At 43.0% G+C, this 14,843-nt stretch overlaps 1 protein-coding gene across 6 annotated transcripts in view; it reads left to right on the forward strand.

The window, feature by feature from the left end:
* add3a (adducin 3 (gamma) a) overlaps nucleotides 1-14,843 on the forward strand; it is a 59,973-nt gene that overhangs the window by 34,387 nt on the left and 10,743 nt on the right. For all 6 annotated transcript variants that reach the window (XM_052084178.1, XM_052084180.1, XM_052084176.1 and 3 more), the window contains exons 3-10: nucleotides 5,390-5,528; nucleotides 5,930-6,081; nucleotides 7,009-7,089; nucleotides 10,470-10,619; nucleotides 11,454-11,597; nucleotides 12,140-12,238; nucleotides 12,720-12,896; nucleotides 12,976-13,230. In XM_052084178.1, the coding sequence (XP_051940138.1) occupies nucleotides 5,390-5,528; nucleotides 5,930-6,081; nucleotides 7,009-7,089; nucleotides 10,470-10,619; nucleotides 11,454-11,597; nucleotides 12,140-12,238; nucleotides 12,720-12,896; nucleotides 12,976-13,230 (1,197 nt within the window). The remainder of the gene's footprint in view (nucleotides 1-5,389; nucleotides 5,529-5,929; nucleotides 6,082-7,008; nucleotides 7,090-10,469; nucleotides 10,620-11,453; nucleotides 11,598-12,139; nucleotides 12,239-12,719; nucleotides 12,897-12,975; nucleotides 13,231-14,843) is intronic.

Here is a 14,843-nt window from a genome sequence, read left to right on the forward strand (position 1 = left end):
AATGATGTTTCCTTTGAGGCCCTATGAGGAGAAGTTGTATATGTTAGATTATGTTTGGAGATATGAATCCCACTGTAAAACTGCATAGGCCTCAAAGAAGGGAAAAGTAATATCATCTATTATGTCACGAACATTTCTGATTTCAGTGTACTCTTTTTTTTCCCCCAATGTATGGGATTTATTTGCTAAATGGAGTAAGATGATTTGTGTGACATTTCTTTGAGGGTGCTTTAGAGGCTGTTTTGGTTTTCTTGTTTGTTTTTAGCGCTTGCTAAACAAAAATTGGTTTGGATGCGGACCCCGCCAGAAGATTTGCAAAGCTAAGCTGACTGTTTGTTTTTTGTTTTTTTTGGGGGGTGGCTTCCGAGAACTAGTTAGCCGTGACTCGCTCTGTGGTCTATAAGGTCAAAAGATTAGAGCGCCTGAAACTGAATTTCAACCGCAGTTTCTCATGCTACTTTTATTTTGGGCATTTCTGGACATCGTCATCTGACCTGCTGAATGGTTGCTTTCTTTCTCCTGCACTTTTCCAGAATGTGGACGCTTATTTTAATATGCTCACACCTCAGGTTGATGCGACTCGTCCTATTTGTGGTATGTTCAATTAAAGGAAGTGTGCATCTTGCGCGCTTCCTATGCCACATGTCAGCAAGCACAAGTGGATAATTGATGAGCTTTGACAGCTTCTGCCGAGAGCCCTTTTTGTGTGAAGCTTCGGCCGCTCTCTATTAGGTTTCTTTTAAAGTCCCGATGGTCTCTTTGATAGAACATTAGTGGTTGAACTTCCTCCAGAGATTTCTTTTGAAAACCACTCTCCATCCCGCAGAGCCAGCTGTGTTTCACTCAGTCGTTTCTCGGCATCTGTTAGGGAAAGAACTTAGTGAAAGTTCCTGTGCAACTGCTGAAGCCAAGGCAAAGACTCAACCAAATTGATTTGGTTTTTATCATGCATATTACTCATGTCCTAATTATTTATCACTGGAATACAAAATCAAATAAAGCAAATTACACAGAAAATCTTCAACTTGATACCAAATAAAACAGAAAATTGTGTTTGTTGCAAAAAGAATGCATCAACGTTGCACTACAAATGCCACCGTGACTCAGTAACACATTCTTTTTTGAAAGATTATTGTTGGTGGCATCAACTGAATGACCGTACTTATTTGATAAGATTAAGATATCCTTTATTTGTCCCACACTGGGGAAATTTACAGCCTCCAGCAGCAAGAATGTAGGTAGGAAGAAGACAGAAGAAAACAACAGACACCGTTCAATTAAGTGCAATATAAACACAAAATGGATAAATCGCAATGCTATTTACAATTGTCTTTCACATCATTTAATTATTATTATTATTATTATTGTTGTTATTTTTATTCAGCAGCCTGACACCAGTCGGTAGGAACGAGCGTCGGTATCTCTCCTCCTTGCAGCGCGGGTGTAACAGTCTCTGTTGCAGCAGCAGCTTTCCTTGCTAGCTAGACATTGAATGTGAAGCATGAATGCATTTCCACGAATGTGCTTTTAAAACGAGCCTGATGATATTTATGGAGCAGGTCTTGTTTCACAGATGCATTCATTGAGGTTAAATTGGCGTAATCAATAGCGCTGCCCAGCCTGCAGGCAGACTATCCTGCTCTGTAACACCGTCACGTTGTTGGATTGCGAGAGCAACATTGTGCTGACATAACAGGCCGGGTCTCAGCAGGTTTGAGGGGAAAAGGGTTTTATTCCTTTTTTTTGTGGCTTTTTGAATGTCATTATTGATGTTTTCTTGAAATGTTGCTGTTGTTAGCCCAGCTAAAGTCATGTTTGTCAAATTTGGGGCTGTTTGAATTGAACGATTAGTACTTATGAGCAGAGGCAAAACTGGTGCCAAACACAGGTCGTGTGGTGGAATCAGTAAACAGATGTCACAATGTTATGTTTTTCCCAAGATGGCACCCGAGTAGGCAGCCTCCGGCAAGTGCTCTTCAGGAGCCTTGCTTTTTTGTTCTTTTTTGCTGTTTTTGTCTTTTGTTTCGTCACATGTTGTTTGTGGTTTCATTGTGTGGACCTGATATGGACTGTTTTCAGCGCTTTTTGGCCACGACATTCATCAAAGGAGCAGTATCTGTGCTTGGTGGTTGCGCCTTCTCGGCAGCACGCCTGTACCAGCACAGATTTTGATTGGGAGGAAAGTCGGCGCCATTGACTGTCGGCGCTGGACAGACCTGGGGCGCTTGTGTTTTTTGCACCAGTAATGGGCAGCATTTTTCACAACCCCGATTTGTTCAGTGGCTATGTCAGCGCTGTTGGACAGTTGGCGTTGGTGCGGCTGGATGGATGGCCGCTGAAGTTGAGGATGAGGAGAGAGGAGCGTTGGCGAAGAGCGCCCATGCGTATTTGGAACCGTGAGTCGCCGCTTGGATTGAAATGGATTTCCATGGGACAGGAGAAGTGAACCAATCTCTTTTTTCGTCAATGGATGCTACAGCTTCTTGTTGACTTTGAAACTTAGCTTGTAGCCGACGTTTGCACATTTTGAGCATGACGTCTCTGATCGACTGGTTAAAGGACACTTTGATTCTCTCCTCTTTCATCTCAAACTGCTTCAAACAACAAAGCGTGTGATGGAAAAGTGGTTAGGACTGCACGACTGTCCGTGTTTTATGTTATGTGTTGTGTTTATTATTTTACTTTATGTTAACTGTTTTGTAAAGCGCTTTGTTACAGCTGCCGCTGTTGTGAAAGCGCTATATAAATCAGCATGTATTGTATTGTATTGTATGTTGATTCACCTGATGTTTTATTTGATGGTTATTGCAAACCCCCGCAGCATCAACAACTTCCTTGATGTTGTTTTTGTTGCTGCGACGGTCAGGAGGGTGGTCCACGTATTAACGCTTAGATCCACTTTCAGCCCTAGAATTAATCTGTTTGCATGATGGGGTCAAATCCCTGCTGTCATAATCTTTTTGAGAATTCAGTACTGCAACACACAAACTGTTGAGCAGATGCCTGCTGGCGTATGTGTGTGTCTATCTGACGGGTACGTGTCTTTTGAAAAGCTTCAAGCAGCTTTCAGTTTGGGAGTGCCAACAAGTGATGATATTCTCTTACCAGTCACAGGATTCTGTCATGTCTGTCTTTGTTTTTGTTCCAGCTCCAGCTGGAGTGAAGGGTGTTTCCCTCCAGCAGGCGTACCTGTTACTTGTTCCCAATTGAAGCCTTGCCCGATATTTAGGGACTGCTGAAGTTACCTACTCTCCGTCGGATATTGACCTTGATTGGTGTTAATGCTCAAGTGTTGTTTACTCAACCTAATGATCTTGTTTGTAGTCGTTTTGCGCTCTTTGATCCTGGTTTTGTAAGTTTTTGATCTTGTTATTGTGGGAGTGGGCAGGGGCGGGGGTGTGTGAATTGGACCCTTGTCATTTCGTTTGTATTCTCAGTGTTACTTTACCCTGCCTTTTGCAAGCGCTTTGTGTTTATGGCTTTTTCATGGCTCCTTGTGACCAGCGATTTTTGTTTTTATTTTATTGGTGTGTTTATGGTGTGTCAATAAATCTTTTTGTTATCGCACTGTGTCTGCACCTGCATTTCTGGGGTCCTAAAACATTGTTCGGTTGTTTCGAACCTAAGCTGCCACAATCATTACAAGAGCCTCATCGGGCTGGTGCAGTCCTAACCAAGCCTTGTTGAATTGATGAAGCCTGCTCGGATGAGAAGTGAAACTTCTTTTAAGACAACCAGAACAATCCGGTTACGATCGATCCAATGCCCTGTGAATACAGTACAAGAGCTGTAAACTTCACATTTAATCAAAACAACATATTTGTATGATATAGAGCAGTTCAGCACCATCAGTTTTCCATAACACTTGTCCTCATTCGGTTCGTACAGCTCCACATTGATTTTGGGCAAAAGGTAGCATACACCAGTATCACACCAATATATACATATTGAATTGCTCAAGTCTCATTTATTTTTCGTCATAAGGAGCAGCAGTCCTCCAAACGGACCCACAACGGCATTTTCTGCAGCTGAGCTTTGATTCTGTCTTTAGAACACTGTAATGTAAATGTGTTGGCAAACCAGTCTCTTGTCCGAACTGTCCGAAACACAACGGCTGGGCCTTCACAGTCGGACATCCGCTCTGAGTCGGTCACCACGGCAACACCGCCAGGGAAAGAGGAATGTTTGGCCATGGTTCAGACTCAGCGGTGCACTGGGACTCGAGGTGTTCCAATAGAGGGGGTTGCTCCAGTTTTCACAAAACACCCTCACATGGGTCAGTTCTGTTGGCAGATGATCCTGTGGTTGGCGTGTTGGGGACGGCAACAAAGTGCAAAGGGTGTCTACAAGCAGACGGTTGCAATCAAAACTTCAACACTGTATTAGCGTATGCTTGTTAATAAAGTCCTCGCTTGGAAATGGTGCTATCGCCCATTTTTCTAATTAATACAAAACACTTATGTATGACACGCATTTTGCAGTCAAAGGCGCATGGACAGCTGATCCAGAAAAAAAAATTATGTTAATGTCTCATGTAGGCCTCAGACATTTTCTCAATTACTTAAAAAGTGTTTTGACGTAAACCTCGCCAATAATCAAGACAATTCAACTCAACTCAGTACAGACCTCTGCCAAGCCTCAATCACTGAGGTATGTAAAACTTGATCCAGATCCAGAATTGCTCTCTTTCATAAGCGCAGAAAATTACGGCCTGTTAGGATGACAATTGAATGGGAATCTGGGTTTCACACGCTCAAAAGATTTCACATTTATTTGAATTGATTTAATTATTTAATGACTTCATCAATGTGTCTTTCACAAAAACTGATACAAACTGCAATACAGTATATTGCACTCAGATATTTCCTACACAGAATGAATAAGGTATCTTTCCATCTGTCCATCTAATTGTAATTTAGTCATCAACTTTAGTCTTTTCTCCAATGCTAAGATTTACGACAAGAGTAGCTCAACCTTCGACGTTTGTATTCACATGGTTTCACAAATACATGTTAATACACACTTCCACAGGTTGAGGAGGTGACTGTGGTCTGGACGGAAAGATTAGCCTCACAAACACAAAAGATCTCACATGCTGTTAGCTATTCAGCCTATCGTGTGTATGCTTGTTAAGCAAGCAGCCAATCAGCTTCACCGAAGGAGCATGGCTAATCTGTGATTAAGTACTGCTTGTGTCTCACTTCATGTTCCCACAGTCATTCTTCCACTGTCTTCTCCCAATGTGCTCTAATCCGCCATGCCTCGACAACTTTCCACACAAGTGTGCGTGCCCACGTGCCGTCATTTCTCCTGAAGTTCTGAAAAAAAAATGTGCATATTGTCAGATCACATCATCGAATATCTTCTTTCCCGAACTTCCATCCCTCAGGCCTTCAAGGAGGAGTTGGAGAGTCTGATCCAAGAGCAGCAGCGCAAAGGGAACAACCCCACCGGTCTGTTGGCCCTCAGACAGATTGCTGACTTCTTCATGGCGAGTTCAGTGGCTGGTTACAACACTTCCCCACTTAGTGAGTACTCATTGCTGCGTGATCTGTCACCATGGTGACCAGTCAACAGTGTAAACCTTACGCCCACAGTTAAATAATAATAATAATAATAATAAGCATATTTAAAGATGTAAGATTTCCCCTCTTGAAGGCTGATGTGCTGATCTGGGCCCAGGGCCATGCATTTTTCTCGCACTTTCTCTTTGAGTTATGACTTCCATTTGCAGATGTGCAATGTGCAAGTAAATGCTGAATCATATGTTAAAGGAATTACAGCAGCTCAATCCATCTTTTTTAAGTTAGTCGATGATGTAGTACCTGGTGTGTTGAATACATCAGTGAAAAAAAGGAAGCAAAGCACTAAAGTCGACTTAATTTTTGTGTGTGTGTGTGTGTGTTTTATTTTGTATTTCCCTTTTCAGGTTTGGGCATGGTCACACCCATTAATGACTTGTACAATGTGGAAACGGGCGCCATGGTGAAAGGAGAGAAGCTGACACGCTGTAAACTGGCCAGCCTCTACAGACTGGTTGACCTGTTTAACTGGGCCCATTTTGCAAGCTCCTATGTCACTGTAAGACTTTCCAAAATCATTCTTTAGAGCAGGAGTCTCAAACTTCGGTCCCCCGAGGGCCACTTTCTCGTATGTTTTAGAAGTTTCTGTCCTCCTACACACCTGATTGAAATGACCAGCATGTCAGTAAGCTCTGCAAGAAGCTGATAACTACAGATGAGTGGGCAACTCATTTTTTTTCTTCGATATACTTGCACAATATATTACTTCAAACTGGTTTCCTGCAAAACCAAGAGTCAAAAGTGTGGAGAAGATGCAGAGAACGCTATTCTCGTGGCTCCCCCAATGCAGTTGCATCGTGTGGTGGAGGCAGTGTGATGGTGTAGGGTGGCATCTCCTTCACTGGAAAAACAAAGCTTGTCAACACTGGTGGCAATCTTAATGCAAAGAGGTTTCCAAATGAGATTCTGCAACGTGTGGTAATACCATATATCCACAGTCTGGGATATTATTATCCAAGGTGACAATGTTGACCCCCAGGGAGCGGGCTTTATCAGAGACTACCTACAGAATTTGGGAGTGGAGAGAATAGAATGGCCTGCCAGCAATCCTGACCTCAACCCCATTGAACACGTGGGCTCAGCTAGGATGGTCTGTTTAAAACACAGCCATAGTGCCTGGCTTGCATCAAATGCTGGTTATATATTATGAATAATAAAATAACATGATACATGTATGATATTTTTCATACCTCATTTCCAAATGGTCCATGTGTCCATTTTCAAAATCAAATGCGGCCCTTAAGCAAAAAGGTTTTCCCACCCATGATTTCGATTTGTGCAGTCGGAAAGCACCGTGCGAATAAACCATATTCTCTGACGGTGAAGAAGGAAAGTATTGATTCATTGTTTTTAATTACTATGTTGTGCAGGTATTTTTTTTCAATCCGTACTGTAGAGGAATAACATCTCTTTTTTTATTCCAAAGGCCAGAATCAGCAAAGAGCAAGATCACATCCTTATCATCCCCAGAGGGCTCTCCTTTGCTGAGGCGTCTGCGTCAAACCTGGTGAGACACGAGTTGCCTTGGTGCTAACCTTATGTAACAATGCAGCTTTTTCATTTTAATTCATTACCTGAAAACATTATCTGAAAAATCTACTGTGTGTTTGAATACAAATGTCTCGGTGAATGTAGGGCTATGCCATTGTTTTCTATCGTGTTTTTGTTGTGTATCTGCACACACAGTCAATAAAGCAAGGGGTCAGAAGTATAGCTATTGGTCATGTACCGGTAATCGTTGTTCCAAATACTAGTGCTCTGTATTCAAAGCTGGAAACGTTTGTTTTAATCACCAAAACTTCGTATTTAGACATTAAGGGAAGTAATTCTATTGATTTTAAGGAGGACTTGTGAAAGTGCATTATCAGGATGCTAATCGAACAAAGCTGTGACTTACAAAAAAATGAACACATGGTTTGAAGCAAAGCAATTATACCAAAATGACACAAAATGAAGAAACCAGAAATGTTTGGGGCGGTGTCCTTCAGCTAAACTTTGCTTTTAGCAAACTTTCAGCAGGACTGAAGCACATGAAAATTGTCTGTTTTCGTTAATAATTAACAGTGTTAAAAAGCCTGAGAGCGGGTCATGCATTCCTGTTTTGCTGGATTAATATGTTACTGCTTTAATAACTTGAACAATAGCAGACAAGTGCCTCTCCTCATACTTTCTGGTCCGATGTGGATGTGTTCAAACGTATATTATTGACGCAAGTGTAACCGTCATCACCCTGTGCTCTGTTTGCATTGGACCAACAAAGTAGTTAAAGGTGTTTCTCAAATATGTGCCTAGTTATAAAAAAAAAAACCCCTATAAATCCAACCTTGGAATGGGCATAAATCTCCAAACAACTTAGCTCCAAGGGTCACGGTACACGCAAAACCCTCCACCTTACGTGACCGCTCACGGAGGAAGAAGGCATGACACCATAATTGACAAGAAATAATCCTGACGTGCAAGTTGTTTGAAATTTACAGGTATACTTTGTGAAACATGTTTTGGCTACCAAATTAAACTCAGCAGCCGACACTGCTTGTTACAATGGACATTTTCAAACTGTCATTAAGCTATCAGTGACGCCTTGGTCAATTCCGATCTGCATCATGTCCCTATGTCTGTTTGAGATCCAATGTTAAGTTGGGGTTACTTCACCACTGAGAGTTTGGTTCCATCTCTCTGGACTTTTGTTTCCAGGCAAAAATCATGATTCTAATTTCGTTGATGCAGCTGCGTAGTTGCTCTTTTGATCCAAATTTTAGACATCCGTGTCACATGAGAGTCTCTGTACTTTATATGGAAGTGGTCGGTTTGCTTCCTGTCACCTCGCCCTCACTTCTCCCTGCTCTTGAGTGTCCTTGCCATTTTTAGACATTTCTTATCTTTGCCAGAAAGCCATGTCACATTGAACATCTTTCTGACACGTCCTTTGGCATCTTTCTCAGACTAATGTTGCTCATGTCGCAGGAGACCTCTCAGCTGCAGCGTTGTCTGACTGCACAGCAGCTCCTGAAGGGCACGGCGGGGCGAAGTGAAATGTTACTGGACACATGATCGCAGCACATCATTGTTCCATTGTCTGACAGCTGCCCCCTGTCTGAGTGTGTCGACATCAGTGGTGGTGGTTGCCCTGGTTTTGAAAGATCAATAAATTGCATGCCAATGATGTCGTTTCCATTTGAGCGAGGGTGAGGCCAGACCAACATTTCACAATGACTGGTCTGGTGGAGAATATCATCAGAGAACGACAAACAAAATACCAAACCAAAGTGCCAAAGAAACATGTTTGCAACTTTCATCTGTTTTCGACTGCTTATCCCGGTAAGCATCGTGAGGAAGCTGACTTAGGACAAGGCAGGCTACACATTTATTTGACGGTATAAGATCCAAACGATCCAAACTTTTGAACGTTGCTTTTCACTGGAGACGTTCGCAAACTGAGCCTTCATTGGTCGTTCCGTGATTTTCTTTGCTGCGACTGGTTCCCGCGCAGTCGCACGCCACTTCGCACACTCGATCAGAGGCCATTCCATTGTTTTTCCAAGTCTTTAAATTGTTATAATTTCCTTAATTCTAAACACATTGACACAATTTAAAAGTCATTTTGTTCCTTTCTTCAGTCTCTTTTTGGTGACATTGGTCTTGCTGGGACAAACGACTCTTGCGCTTAAAGCTCACGTTCCGTCTTTCTACTTTTGTTTAGTGTTTTTTGGGGGGGGCGGTGTTGTTGCATGTTTTGAAACGCACGACAGCATTCACGTTTGATTTATTATTATTTTTCAAATTATTATTATTATTATTATTATTGTTGTTGTTAAGGCATGGTTCAGAAAAAAACATCTATCGTGTGTGTGTGTGTGTTCAATTGAGGTGAATGTGATTCCTGTGCGTCCAACTGCATGATGGATGCCCTTTCCTCTCGCTACAAGTCACACTCACAGTTTGTGTTGTGAAAGAGAAATATGATGTTGGGGTTTTCTGCTTTTTATCCGAACAACATGTGTTGGCAGTTGCACGGTGCCTGCAGGCCACAAAGGGTTTCTGTTTGCCATTAACTTTCAGCCAGACCCTGACTTCTGCACACACTTTGGTCATTTTTTTTTCTCTTCTGCTTGACACATCTGCCTCTTCGGTCAGGTGTCTTCATTCTCTCCCGCTTATCAGTGTCTATACTATTCTCCCTTGCAGGTCTTGAACCTCTCTGCTCAAGTCCATATCACTCCAAATAATACAAGACCTAAATATTAATACAGTTGCAATACCACAAGTTGCAACTGTTAATTTCCTGAGGTGGTTCTTATAGACAGGAAAAAGGGTTGTGAATGTGATGTATGGTGTTGGCTGTATTGATTTTGTCAAGATTTATCAGCTCGATTGTTGTATGCATGTGTTTTAACAGCAGTGGTTATATAAGTTTACAATGTCAAACCATTTGATGGCACAAAGGTGGCTGTCTGTGTGATGCCACTTGTTCTTATCTTGGGGAAAAAACATTGGCGTACAAAACTAGAAACCAATTTACAGCTGTTGGGAAGACTCACAAGCTTGTTTGCAGGTATTTTTGTCCTTTCATCAAACAGATTTGTGAGGTCAGAGCCACTGATGTAATTAGGGCTCATCATCTCTGTTCTAGTTCAATTCAAAGGTGTTTGATGGGATTGAGGTCAGGGTACCGTGTTATTTCTTATACACCTGACTCATCCAAGCAGGTCTTCATGGACCTCGCTTTGTGTACTGACATCAGAAAATGGCCAATATGGTGCAATATGTTTTGGTAAACATGAAGAGATTAGATTTTGAATTGTTGGTGAATCTGTGATCATTATCGTATTGACAAAAAAGATGATGAAAAAAATGTGCTGACTCCAGCTGCTTTCCTGACTTCCCCAGATAAAGGTCAACATCATTGGTGAAGTGATCGAGCAGGGTTCCACCAACCTGAGCATCGACTCAGCTGGTTTCAGCCCCCACGCCGCCATCTACTCTATGCGTCCAGACACCCGCTGTGTCATCCATGTGCACACTCCTGCAACAGCTGCCGTGAGTTTGATTAAACATCTACTCAATTTACAAATAACTCAAAACTCCAAGAAAATGATACAATATACTGCTGAGAAAATGATACAATTTGGTTAAATGTTGTGACTTTATTTAACATTGGACCTTTTGTATTTTTTGAAAAACCACGATGCAATTTAGTAAACTTGGTATTTGGGAGTGGAAGATCACATGTAAAGGAGGGGAACATACAGCACCAAATGAACTAATGATAGAACTCTTACATCACAATAATATTATCCATCCATCCATCCATTTTCTAATCCGCTTTTCCTCACAAAACTCTAATTTGTCCCGAGGTGTGATTGGGAGCATGGATGGTTGTTCGTGTGCCCTGCAATTGGCTGTCAACCTGCCTAATGCCCAAAGACAGCTGGGATAGCGTGCAGCACGCCCCGGACCCTCGTGAGGATAAACAGATGAGGAAAAATGGACGGATGGATGGATTATATAATATTATATCATACAATAGATACATAAAAACAATACAGATGGAATGGTCGACTGTCATAAAATTACGTTCTAAACGTGTCATGATTTAATCTGTTGTGTGTGGGGCAACAGGTGGCTACTGTACACAGGTTACTTTCTGCCATCTAGTGGAAGACCGTGTCATTGTTCCATATAAGCACAATACATTGCTGTGTTCGATTGTTCAACAATGTATTGCATAATGTTTGCATTGTACTTTTTATAGCAATAAATTGGATAATTTTGTAGACAAAGCTGACGATCTCTTACGCCATATTATTCCACAGCAATAGTGGTTGGAAGTCACTGCCTTAGTTTGAGCTTATTTCTCCCTCCTGCTTGTAGGTGTCCTCTATGAAGTGCGGCATCCTGCCCATTTCTCAGGAGGCGCTCATCCTGGGTGACATCGCCTATTTCAACTACCAGGGTAGCCTGGACGAGCCAGCCGAGCGCAGAGAGCTGCAAAAAGCTCTGGGGCCCACAGCAAAGGTTGGAAAGCCTTTTGGAGACACAACATGGAACATTTTAAAACATGCAGGATGTGCGTTTTGACACTTTCAACTAAGGATGCACAGTAACTATTGAACAGGTAACGCTCGAACCAGTATTGGGGGGGGGGGGGGGGGTGACGTCATATTCATCGGTCTGATATCAACACAACTGGACCGAAAACGAGATGCCTCAGAAAAAAACAAAACACACACACACACACACACACACACACACACACACACACACATATAATATATATATATATTCTTTAAGTAGGCACCGGTGATTTTCTCATCTCTAGCAATTAATAGTCTACAAAACAGTAGAGCGGTTCGCTTTCGTGGTGGGGGAAAAAAACAGTTGTTGTGCATCCCTACTTTCAAACCCAATGACTCTGGGTGTGGTTCAAGAGAGTAACATTCCACTCTGCCCAATTCAGTGTTGTGGTTTTGGCTGTCATGACTGAAAAGAACAAACAGAATTTGACTGTGCAACAATTAAATACATAACCTTGAATAAGTATGCTTTTGTTTTTAAAGGTTCTGGTGTTGCGGAATCATGGCTTGATTGCTCTGGGTGAATCTATGGAAGAGGCCTTGCACTACATTCACAATGCGCAATATGCCTGTGAAATCCAGGTATAATCAAATGGAAAAGCATATTTTCTCTTGTGGAAAATATGCCAACGTTTTTGTGTCAGTATGGATGAACACACAGATAAAGCTACCTCTTCTCATGCACGACTGACTGTATTCATTAGTGATTTGCATTTGGGATTTTTCACATTTCTTGAGTCTTTATTTTAAATTTTTGTGATCTTGTTGTGTCCAAATCTCCCGCATATCTGCCCAGTCAAGCAAAAAAAAAAAAAAAATTTAATCCGACAGAAAAGCTCAGCTTAATTTCTATCAATAAATCCTGCCCGAGCATGTTTTTTGTGCTCTGCATGATTTATTCCTTAGTGTTGTTGAAGCCCTCTGTCTTTTGCTAAATGACATTTTTGTCCTGAGGCAGATTAGGAAAGGCAGGAAAGAAAGCTGTTGGCAATATTTATTTGGCGGATGTTTGTTGATCATAAAAGCATTCTTCCGTTTCTCTTTGTGGCTTGGCTGCATTTAGGTGAACGCCATCTCCTGTGCTGGCAGCATAGACAACCTGATTGTGCTCGACCAAGAGAAATATAAGTCACGAGTGCACACTGTGGCCGCCACAGTTTCCGAAAACATGAACAGTCCTTACAAGTGGAAGGTTGGCGAGCTGGAGTTTGAGTCTCTTATGAGGATGCTGGACAACCTGGTGGGTCAAACGGCAGCCTTGATCCTGACTCTCATTGACCCTCCGTTATTGATTATATCATTTATTGTTTCCTTCACAGGGCTACAGAACAGGTTATGCTTACCGCCATCCCATCATGCGTGAGAAGCCGAGGCACAAGAGCGATGTAGAGATCCCCGCCACCGTCACTGCGTTTATGTTCGAAGAGGACGTGGACGCCACGCGCTTTCCCTTCAAGTTTCTGCAGCAGCGGCAGCAGCGGGAGAAGACGCGCTGGCTTAACTCGCCTAACAGTTACACCAAGGTCGACGTGGAGGGTGGGCACGAGCGGTACAACCACAGCAGGACAACCACGGTCAGCACAATTTACACTGTCATAACGTCAAATTGACAGATTCACAATTTCACTGGCTCGCATGAATATGGGCGTGGGGTTCCTGTTTCTTACTCAATTTCCTCTCGACCGGATGTCAGTCTTGAGTGTAGCATTCTAGCGTAATACTACCCTGCCATCTGCTGGTTGAAGAAGATACTGTTTTACTCGCATATAGCGTTTTTTTTTAAACTTCCATGTCTTTTGATGCCAAGTATGACTGCTTTTATATATTTTCTTGCCATACATACAGACAAAAAACATTCAGAAAAAAATAAAAGGACATTGAACTGAACCCCCTAAGCCAAGTAATCACCAAGACAGGCTATGGATACCGCCTCAGAAATGGAGCTACAATCAGTTACCTCCTCTACATGGAGGACATATAAAGCTGTATGCTAAGAGCGAAAGGGACATAGACTCCCTGATCCACACAACCAGGATCTACAGCAGCGACATCGGGATGTCATTCGGGCTTGAGAAATGTAGTCGGATGGTGACTAAGAGAGGAAAGGTAGTCCGCACTGAAGGGATCTCACTCCCAGAAGGAACAATAGCAGACATTGAGGACAGCTACAAGTACCTTGGTATACCACAAGCCAATGGCAACCTCGAACTGGCAACAAGGAAATCGGCTACGGCCAAATACCTCCAGCGAGTGAGGCAAGTCCTAAGAAGCCAGCTCAATGGCAAGAATAAGACCCGGGCAATAAACAGCTATGCCCTGCCGGTGATCAGATACCCTGCAGGAATAATAAGGTGGCCAAAGGAAGAGATTCAGACCACGGACGTTAAGACCCGAAAGCTCCTAACCATGCATGGAGGGTTCCATCCCAAATCCAGAGACTGTACGCAAGCCGAAAGGAAGGAGGCCGGGGACTTGTGAGTGTGAGAGCCACTGTCCAGGATGAAACATCCAAGCTCCATGAATACATCAAGGAGAAGGCTCCAACGGATGACGTACTCAGAGAATGTCTCAGACAATGGGGAACAGAAGATGAGGCGCTGGAAGAGGGCCCATCATGGGAGGACAAGCCCCTACACGGGATGTACCACCGGACCATAACTGAAGTGGCCTATCTCAAGAAGTCCTATCAGTGGCTAGAGAGGGCTGGCCTGAAGGACAGCACAGAGGCACTCATCCTGGCTGCTCAGGAGCAGGCCTTGAGCACCAGAGCCATCGAGGCCCAGATATACCACACCAGACAAGACCCAAGGTGTAGGTTGTGCAAAGAGGCTCCTGAGAAGATCCAACACATAACTGCAGGGTGTAAGATGCTGGCAGGGAAAGCCTACATGGAACGCCATAACCAGGTGGCTGGCATAGTCTACCGAAACATCTGTGCGGAGTATGGACTGGAAACACCTCCGAAGGTGGTGGAGAATGACAGAGCAAAGATCCTGTGGGACTTCCAGATCCAGACTGACAAGATGGTAATGGCGAACCAACCAGATATCGTGATCATAGATAATGGGCAGAGGAAAGCCGTTGTAGTGGACGTAGCGGTCCCAAGTGATGGAAACATCAGAAAGAAGGAACATGAGAAACTCGAGAAATACCAAGGGCTCAGAGAGGAGCTGGAGAGAGCCTGGAA

This window comes from Hippocampus zosterae, chromosome 13, assembly GCF_025434085.1.
Source record: "Hippocampus zosterae strain Florida chromosome 13, ASM2543408v3, whole genome shotgun sequence".
Lineage (NCBI taxonomy): Eukaryota > Metazoa > Chordata > Actinopteri > Syngnathiformes > Syngnathidae > Hippocampus > Hippocampus zosterae.